General features: G+C 45.0%; 1 protein-coding gene across 2 annotated transcripts; it reads left to right on the forward strand.

Moving 5' to 3' along the window:
• The first annotated feature begins 209 nt into the window (after positions 1–209).
• LOC136514299 (uncharacterized) lies at positions 210–5,909 on the forward strand. Of its 2 annotated transcripts, XM_066508284.1 has the most exons (8): positions 210–310; positions 435–570; positions 915–1,056; positions 1,897–3,335; positions 3,816–3,864; positions 5,419–5,492; positions 5,585–5,735; positions 5,855–5,909. In XM_066508284.1, exons 2-8 carry the CDS (start codon positions 521–523, stop codon positions 5,888–5,890), a joined length of 1,941 nt encoding a protein of 646 aa, XP_066364381.1. In that variant the 5' UTR covers positions 210–310; positions 435–520; the 3' UTR covers positions 5,891–5,909. The 2 variants fall into 2 exon arrangements, with proteins under 2 accessions (XP_066364381.1, XP_066364382.1); XM_066508285.1 differs by lacking the exons at positions 210–310; positions 435–570 and having other exon boundaries at positions 927–1,056; positions 1,902–3,335.
• Positions 5,910–9,765: the final 3,856 nt, after the last annotated feature.

Raw genomic sequence — 9,765 nt, forward strand, 5'->3', positions numbered from 1 at the left:
GGTTTGGCCAGTTTGTAGTGTGAACACCTGTACATGTAACTTATATTGTTTGTGTTCATTCGAAATACACATGAGAAAATAATAAAGGCAGCAAATTAATTAAGAGTGGACCGTCGTGCTTCTCTCTCGCGCGCAGTGGAGTGTGGTGTGGATATGAGAGAGCCAAATTTAGGACGACTCCTCCCCCGGCCGTCTCCCTGCCCCTCTCTGTCCCCAAGCGGCCGGCCCCCCTTTGCATTGGTTTGATTTCGGCCTGCCTGCGCCTTAATCTTCATTCGTCTTCATCCTTGCGCATCGTCGTCTTCCGCCTGTAAGATTCGATTCATCAACAACCCCTGAATCTGAATGCATGCACTGCGATAGCAGATATACATGCATCTTCTATGTAATTATTATTAATATTCATCGTTGATCTTTCTTCCTCTGCACTGCAGATCGCCTGCAAGATTCATCGGGGGGACGTGCGGTAGCATTACGACGCTAGATATACAGCTAGCTACTTTTGCTAGCTAGCATACTGATGATGGAGACTCTGCCAGATATCTATCCGTTGACCGGCCTGCAGATTGGGTACGTAATTTTCATTTCTGATGATGCATCGATCATGCATCTTCCGATCCGATATTATCTTAATTTCCATCAATCATCAGTACGTGTTACATGCATGCATAGTGTACTACTAATGGAGTCCTCCTAATAAGTAGGGATATGATCGAATAGACTTGGTTGATTTAATTCATATCTCCTAGATTTCAAGTGAAAGAAATCTCTTGGAGGGCTCTCCTCTCAGACGATGATGCAATGAGTTCAGGAAGAGGGTTGTCGTCTGAAAAAAATAACAAAAACAAAAAAAGGCACTTGATATTGAGAAAGCTTGTTACTAACTAGATTATTATACTATTGCCTACATACAGGGACATTCAATCCTACATCTCGCGGGCGTTCCTCTACTTCGCTCCGCTGAGCAAGAAGGTGTTCATCCTCGTGGACAACCAGCCTTGGCTGACGACAAAGCAGTCTCGATCCGCGAGGCTGTGGCAGTTCATGGTCACCAAGGTAAGGTACTGCCTGCATGTAATGTAATTTATAAGAGCTAGCTAGAAACCGGCCGGCCGGACGGCTAAGCTAGACTCGTTATCAAGCTGGCTTGGCTCGGCTCGTTATACTAACGAGCTAGAAGCTCAGTTCAGCTTGGCTCAGTTGGCAGCTCGAGCTGACTCGTTTGATTCGTGAGCTAACTTAATTTTTTTCCTGTTGAGGTTATTCATACAGCAAAAGACAGAGACGAGTATCGATTTGGAAAAAACAAATTAAATAAAAAGACCGATGATTTGATATGATTTGGGAAGATCAAGAAAAAAAACAAAAGCTAATGCTTGTTGATGTGCGTCGGCTTGTAAGGAAGTAAGCAAAGCTGCGATTGCAAGGCCCTAGCGAGCAGCAGGCGCCGAACGACTTACGTGTGTGCCGCGTGCGGCGGCTCAAGAGGGGAACAGCTGAGCGTGCATGCATTTGCGGCTAGGCTTGCGTGGAACGGCGGATGGGGGAAGTCTAGGGCCTAGGGGTGGGAGCGTGGGAGTTGGGGGCTAGGATTTTATCATATTGGGCCAATGGCCATGGCATATATAGACTGATTCAAGTTGTTGTCTAATTTACCTTGGCTCATTTTGGCTCGCGAGCGGCTCACGAGCTAGATCAAGTTGACTGTTAATTAATCGAGCTAAAGTGCTGACTCAGCTTGTTTAAAAATTCAAGCAAACTGAGCTTGAGCCGAGCCAACGAGCCACTTAAGAACGAGGTAGTTACGAGTTTTTCGTCTAGCCCTCACGGCTACAATGAAATGAAATGAATATATAGCTAGCTAGCTGCTCATCCGTCCTGGTAGTTTCATTGCAGTACAGGATGTCTCCGTTTGCGAATTCACGGGCGCTGCTTCATCACAAGCAAGAAAAGCAGGCGGCGGCTGAGGCAGCAGCAGCCGCCGCCACCGCCACCACCACCTCTGCAGCGGGAGAGAGCTCCGACACGATGCGGCGGTGGTTCGCGCTGGCGGCGGACCTGAGCAGGGCGCTGCACGGCTTCCTGGTGTTCGAGGTGTCGTGGCGCGACGTGCACGGCATCAACTACTTCAACGAGCTGCTGACCGACACGTCCCTGGCGCTGGAGGCGCGCTACATGAACAAGTGGGAGTTCTACAGCGCGGAGCAGGCGGCCGGCTGCATGCACCTGTGGTTCCTGGGCCGAGCCTCCGAGGCGCGGGCTCTGCGGGGCTACCTCTCCGCACTGCACACGCACTCTGACCCCAGCGAGCAGCTGGAGGAGTGCAGCAGCGCGCTGCGCCGGACGTGCTCCTCCTCCTCCCTCACGGCCGTCTCCGAGGACGACGACGACGACGACTTGGACGGTGCTGCTGCAGCTGGCAGTACTAGTAGTGCCCGATCTCGATCTGACAGCGGCATCAGCGTCTCCCCGATCCCGACCCCGACGACGGCTAGGGCCAGGGCCAGGGCCGCCAGCAGCTGGGCGCGCGCCGCCGCCGCGGCGGAGGTCCCGTTCGTGGCCCCGGCGCAGTACAGCGACACGCTGATCCTGTTCCGGTTCAGGGACAGCCTGCTGCCGCTGAAGCTGCGGCAGATCATCATGTCGGACATCCGGCTGCTGACGCTGCTGGAGTCGGGCCTGCCGTCCTGGGTCATCTTCTTCCAGTCGTACCCGCTGCTGTGCCAGCTGTACCGGCCGTGGATGCGGCCGCTGGTGCGGAGCCTCTACCTGCTGGCGTCGCTCGTCACCGTCCTCATCGGCTTCTACGACCTGTACAAGAATGTGCCGCTGCTCAAGTCTGCGGCGGCGCGCATCTGCGGGCCGCTCTTCGGGTGGATCGAGACGTGGGACATGGTGACCAGGATCCAGTACCTGGGCACCATCCTCTTCCTGCGCAACCTGCGCAAGTGCCTGCAGAGCCTCCTGGCGCTGCTGCGGGCGGCGCGCGCGCTGGTCCGCACGGTGGCGGCGCCGCTGGCCGAGGCCGCGTGGCCCCTGTTGGCATCCTGCGGCCAACTGTGGGGCCTGCTCGGCGAGGGCCTGGCGCCGGCATGGGCGCTGCTGGTAGACCTGGCGGAAGTGCTGTGGGCGCCCTTCGACCTGGTCCTGGACAACGTGGCGGGGTGCCTGTGGCCGCTGCTGCAGGTGGCGCTGCTGCCGGTGAGAGGAGCGGCGGCGCTGGCGGGCTGCGCGGGCTCGCTGCTGTCGGCCACCTACAACTTCTCCAAGGACATATGGGAGACCATGAGCAGCATCTTCGAGCTCAACCACATGTCGGAGGCGCAGCAGAGCGGCTTCGACATGGAGAGAATTCCTTATTTGACACTGGGAAAATGAGTTGTTCCTTTCTTGGCCCTGAAATTTTCTTCGTTCCCTATTTGACACTCACTTCAACTTTCGTTCCTAATTTGACACTGCCGTCAAATCCGTTAGCTAACGGTGTTAACTGGCCGTTAAAAAGACGTTTTTACCCCTAGAAAAAAAAGCGGCGAAGCAAATTTGAGAGGAAAAAAAAAACATGCGCCTTTTTTTTTTAGCTGGGCGCATCATCAGAGGCGGGCGCAGGTTTTTTTTCCTCTCAAATTTGCTTCGCCGTTTTTTTCTAGGGGCAAAAACGTCTTTTTAACGGTCAGTTAACACCGTTAGCTAACGGAATTGACGGCAGTGTCAAATTAGGAACGAAAGTTGAAGTCAGTGTCAAATAGGGAACGAAGAAAATTTCAGGGCCAAGAAAGGAACGACTCATTTTCCCAGTGTCAAATAAGGAATTCTCTCTTCGACATGTCGCAGATAAAGACGCTCTGGAACGATCTCTTCTCGCAGGTAGTACTAGCTTAGCTTCGACGAGTACATATTATGCATGCACATTGCACGACGCTAACAGGTCAGCGCTTGTTTGGGTTCGTTTGGTTGGGCTTTTTCTTTAGTTTTTTTTTTGTCTTAAAAGTTAAAAGCCTAACTAAATGGGCTATTTTTTTAGGTTGCTTTTTCAGAAGCAGTTACTTTTTCGTAGTACATTTTTTAAAGCTGGTTTAATTCTATTTTTGACTTTTGGCTTTCTGTTTTTCGAAATTGATGGAATAAAAAGCTATTTCATAGTTGTTTCAAGAGAGATAAAGATAGAAGGTATATTTTATACTTGTTTAATCAAACAGCTTTCAATTTTTCTACAGCTCATAGCCCACAATAACTTTTCCACAACTCACAGCCCACAACAACTTTTTCCCACAACCACAGCTTAACCAAACACACCATTTAGTTTCTCCTAGTCTATCGCATCAGATATTGGACATATGGATATAGTATTAAATATAGATTAAAAATAATTAATTACATAGATTGCGATTAATTTACGAGATAAATTTTTTAAATTTAATTAGTCCACGATTTGACAATGTGGTGCTACAGTAATATATTTGCTAATGACAGATTAATTAGACTTAATAAATTCTTCTCGTGGATTACTGATGACTTCCTTAATTTGTTTATTATTATGGTAAAGTACACTTTTCAACCTTCAACTCGTGCCGAAGTTCGATTTTCAACCTTCAACTATGAAACCGGTTAAGAAACATCCTCCGACTATCAAAATCGGACAAATTTGGTCCTCGGCTGGTTTCAAAAGCGGTTTTCTATTTTTGGGAGGCGCCGAAATTTTATATTATTTTTTTGAGCATCTTAACGTCCTCAAATAAAAAAACTCAAAACTACAAAGTTGTAGATCTCATTGAGCTACAACTTTGGTATAAAAAGTATTTTCATTTAACTCCATACAAATAATATATTAGTGCTCTAATACGGCAAACGCTAGTAGACGATTATTATGGTGCTGGAATTTTATATTATTTTATCGAGCATCTTACTGTCCTCAAATAATATAAAATTGATAAGTGCTAGTTTGATTTTTTTTTCATTTGAGGACAGTAAGATGCTTGAAAAAATAATATAAAATTTCAGCACTATAATAATCGTCTACTAGCGCTTGCCGCATTAGAGCAGTAATATATTATTTGTATGAAGTTAAATAAAAATACTTTTTATACTAAAGTTATAGTTCTCAATGAGATCTACAACTTTGTAGTTTTGAGTTTTTTCATTTGAGGACGTTAAGATGCTCAAAAAATAATATAAAATTTCGGCGCCTCTCGAAAATAGAAAACCGTTTTTGAAACCAGCCGAGGACCAAATTTGTCCGGTTTTGATAGTTGAAGGGTGTTTCTTAACCAGTTTTATAATTGAAGGTTGAAAATCGAACTTCGGCACGAGTTGAGGGTTAGAAAGTGTACTTTACCCTTATTATTATTATCCAAATACTTGATGTGACACCTGACGTGACAAAATTTAAATGCCGCTTAATGACATATTATATCGGTGTAGATCTTCCGCGCCATCAGGGGCATACTCAATGGCATCTTGGTGTTCTTTGCATCCTGCAACAGGCACAGGCTCAGGTACGTATCTACGTACGACGCCGCCGACGCCCTGCTGGCCGGCTGCAACAATTTGCATGCTCGATAGATCAACCATGCATTATTGCGTGCAGCATCTACAACCATGCGCAGTCCAGGTTGCGGCACATGCTTCGCGTCGCTAGACTGCATCAGGCGGCGCCGCGTGCGCACTCGTCGTCGTCGTCGTCGTGTCGATGCAAGCAGCAGAGGCCCAGACGCCGTCCTTCGGGGCGCAACGCTGAGGTGGGTGGGTCACCGCCCAACCAGCACGCAAACAGCTTGTAGGAGTATATTTCATGCATGCGGGTTCCTCTTTATATTATTTCATTTCATTCATCACTTTCCTACTTCTTTAATTTCAGGATGATGCAGTGGCGGAATGTGACAGGTGCAAGTGATGACGTGTATATCTTTATTACGGCCTCTGTCTCAATTTTTTTTGATGTTTTAATTTTGTCCTAACTAAAATTATTTAAAGTTTGACCAAACTTATATACTAAAATACTAATGTTCTTATTACTAAATAAGTATATAGTTAGATTCGTCATGCAATGTATTTTCATTGTTACCTATTGAGTGTCGTAAATGTTAGCAACTTTCAATATTTATTTAGTCAAACTTAAGATAGTTTGATTTAGGACAAAACTAAAATATCAAGCGTGAGTACTAGTCATCTTAAACTAGTTTCCATGTATCTCAACATTTGATACTCCCTCCATCCCAAAATAGATGACACTTTTGACTTTTAAATATAATAATGTTTGGCCATTTATCTTATTAATTTTTTTGTAAATAATAAAATAAATAAGTCATTATTAAAGTATCTCTAATGATAAAGTAAGTCATAACAAAATAAATAATATTTATATAAATATTTGAAATAAGATGAACAGTTAAACAAGATGTCTAAAAGTAAAAAAAAAGTCATGTATTTTGGGACGGAGGGAGTAATATCATGTTTGATTGCTTCTTCTGTCGTCTTAGGGCAGTCCGCACGTGGCACCATAGTCGTTTTTCCACGCGTATTAAATAGATGGCTAACTAAACAAATTGCTGATGTGACAATGTAATTGAAAAAAGATATAAAAATCTTTAGTTAATTGAAAAACGATGTCGTCCCAACCTCCAAGAGCAAAGAAATCCTTGGGCCTCATAGGAATTTAGGCATTTTTATGTTTAATTTAATTTAGAAAAATCATAGCAAATTTGAGACAAGTATGTGCACGTGTGAATTATTACTACTAGCATCATTAGCAAAAACATACAAGACAAACATACTTATCATAGCTATTGTTCTGCTGTATTGAATACATTCAGTAAGAGGTCTATACCTAGCAAAGTGACTCATGCTCAAGGCACCGGTGGCTCTATGCGCACTAGTCGACATAAAAACGATGTTGTCCCAACCTCCAAGAGCAAAGAAACCCTCAGGCCTGATAGAAATTTAGGTATTATTATGATTAATTTAGTTTAGAAAAATCATAGCAAATTTGAGACAACAAGTATGTGCATGTGTGAATCATTACTACTAGCAACATTAGCAAAAACATACAAGACAAATATACTGATCATAGCTATTGTTCTGCTGAATTGAATACATTCAGTAAGAGGTTTATACCTAGCGATGCGATCCATGCTCAAGGCACTGGTGGCTCTATGCGCACTAGTCGACATAATGCATTACTCCATGTCGCGGACCACAATCGATGTAGGTCGATGTTGAAAGCCCTAGTTTGGTTTTAGACAATTGATGAAACCTAGCACTAACCTTTGTCATGAGTTGTGATATAAGGTAGGTTGGTGCAATCCAAGTGTGGAGCATGGTGATGAAGTCTATGGAGATGGAGATGGACATATGTTGAAGATGATCAAGCTCAACTTGGAAAAGAAGAAAGAGAAAAAAACCCGAGATGATCAAGGCAAAGGTATAAGATAGATTTTTGTTTTCCACTCAAGACATCATAGAGGGTGTGAGTGACTTAGGAGCGATAGCCATACTATAAAGAGGGAAAATCTTTGGCTAAATGGTTTATGGAGTGCCACTAGGTGATATGACATTTGCATATGCATTTAGGAGCCTAGTTTGCTAACTTTGACCATTATAAAATGCTTTAAAAAATGCTAACACACGTGCACACAAGTTCTACACTTTGTGTTTAGCAAGTTGGAAGCAGGGGCGAAGTGGTTTTGGACTTAGAAAAAGAAAAGGAGAAGAAAGTTCAAGACTGGACGCTGACCGCGGGGTGACCGGACTCACCCCGGACGTGTCCGGTCATTTGTAGCCACGGTGCGTTAACTGGCCGAGAGTGGAGAAGAACGAGCGGACGCTGGCCTGGCTTGATCGGTGCATCCGGTCAATTGTTGGAAGGCGGTGCGTTCGTGTGATCGGACGCACAGGGCTCGAGTCATTTACGTGCTGTCGTGTGCTGACATCAGCCTCGGGCGCGCGCGCGAAGGAATAGTGAGAGGACTAGATGCTAGGGCACATCAGGTCAAGCATGACCTGACGCGTCCGATCACTGTTTTCACACTCTGGGACCTTACTAGAGTTGACCTGACTCTGATGGCGCGATGTCAGGTCATTTCCACCGGTGCGTCCAGTCACTACTTAACTGCACGAGCGATCGAAAGATAGCCGTTAGAGATGAATGGGTGACATTCAAAGTAGTGACACGTGGCATAGGATCCATGACTAGACGCTGACGCGAGCGTGTCTAGTCAACTCGACCAACGCGTTCGATCAGTACGTAGAGCGGCCTCCCTTGGCTCTAATGGCTCTATTCGTTTGGAGACGTCTATAAATAGTGTTTGGCTAGCTCCAAGGCAACTCTCTTGGCACTTTGACATACTTGACATCCTTGTGAGCCTAAGCAAACATCTCTCACTCATCTCCATCATTGATTCATCATCATAGTGAGATTGAGAGTGATTCCTAGTGTATTTGCTTGAGTGATGACATCTAGTGGCACTTGGGGATCGTTGTGGCTGCGGATTTCCTATTTCTCTCGGTGGTTGCCACCACCTAGATGGCTTGGAGCAGTGGAGGAGCTTCGGCATGAGTTGGTGATTGTTCATGACTGGCTTCGGTGATTGTGAGGGGTCTTACACCTTCCCCGATGAAATGCCTCAAGGTAGCTCTAGTAAATTACTCGTATCATTGAGTTACCTCACTTGTGGGTACGTTCTTGTAGTGCCTCTTGTGGTGGGCTAGGTTTGTGATACCTATTTGCCGCCAAACCACCAAGTGTTGGTCGACACAACAGGGACTAGCGTGTTGGCAAACACGTGAACCTTGAGAGAAAAAATAGTTGTCTCTTGTTCTTTGGTATTCTCCTGATGATTAAATTGGTATTCATCTTGTGATTGGTTCACTCCTCTACGTGGCGGTATAATCACCCTACTCACTCATTTACATTCCCGCAAACTAGTTATAGCAAGCTCTTTAGCGTAGCTAGAATTGAGAACTTGCTTTGTAGCTTAAGATCATCAAGTGGAGCTCTTTAGTGTAGCAAGTGTGAGAGCTCGTAGTGAGTAGTGACTTAGCCATTTGTGTGCCTAGTGATTATAGTAACTACAATTGTTGGATAGGTGGCTTGCAACCCTTATAGAGCTAGAGCAAGTTTGCATTTCGCTATTTTTCATACTAATCAAATTGCTCTAGTGATCTTATAGATTTTTAAATAGGCTATTCACCTCCCTGTAGCCATATTAGGACCTTTCAAGTGGTATTGGAGATGTGGTCACCGTTTAATTGAAGGCTTAACAACCTCGGTGTCAAAAGATGGCTCAAATTGTGTTCAACCATGTGGAGGGCAAATCACCGTTCTTTGATGGTACATGCTATGACTATTGGAAGAGAAAGATGAAGATATACCTTGGTTCAATCAATGACCAAGTGTGGGATGTGACCGAGAGTGACTTTGTAATTCTTGATCCAAACAATCTCATCAACAATGACAAGGCCAACAAGCAATGCAATACAATGGCTCTAAACACCATCTACAATGCCATTGATTCCAAGGTGTTTGAGCAAATCAAGGATTGTGAGAGAGCTATTGAGGTGTGGAAGAGATTGGAAGAAACATATGAGGGCACACCGGTGGTGAAGAGTGCCAAGCTATACATTCTCTAGGATAAGTTGACAAGCTTCAAAATAAAGGATGATGAGAGCATTTCAGAGATGTTTCATCGATTGCAAGTGATTGTCAATGACTTGAAGGCTTTAGGTGAAAAGATCAATGATGATGACGTCTCTCATCGGTTCTTAATGTGC

This window comes from Miscanthus floridulus, chromosome 16 (genome assembly GCF_019320115.1).
Source record: "Miscanthus floridulus cultivar M001 chromosome 16, ASM1932011v1, whole genome shotgun sequence".
In the NCBI taxonomy this organism is placed as follows: Eukaryota; Viridiplantae; Streptophyta; class Magnoliopsida; order Poales; family Poaceae; genus Miscanthus; species Miscanthus floridulus.

Coding starts and splice junctions, on each gene's coding strand:
- LOC136514299 (XM_066508284.1), top strand. CDS start 521: ATGATGGAGACTCTGCCAGATATCTATCCGTTGACCGGCCTGCAGATT. Junction 571..914: donor TTGACCGGCCTGCAGATTGG/GTACGTAATTTT, acceptor GCCTACATACAG/GGACATTCAATCCTACATCT. Junction 5,736..5,854: donor CTTCGGGGCGCAACGCTGAG/GTGGGTGGGTCA, acceptor CTTTAATTTCAG/GATGATGCAGTGGCGGAATG.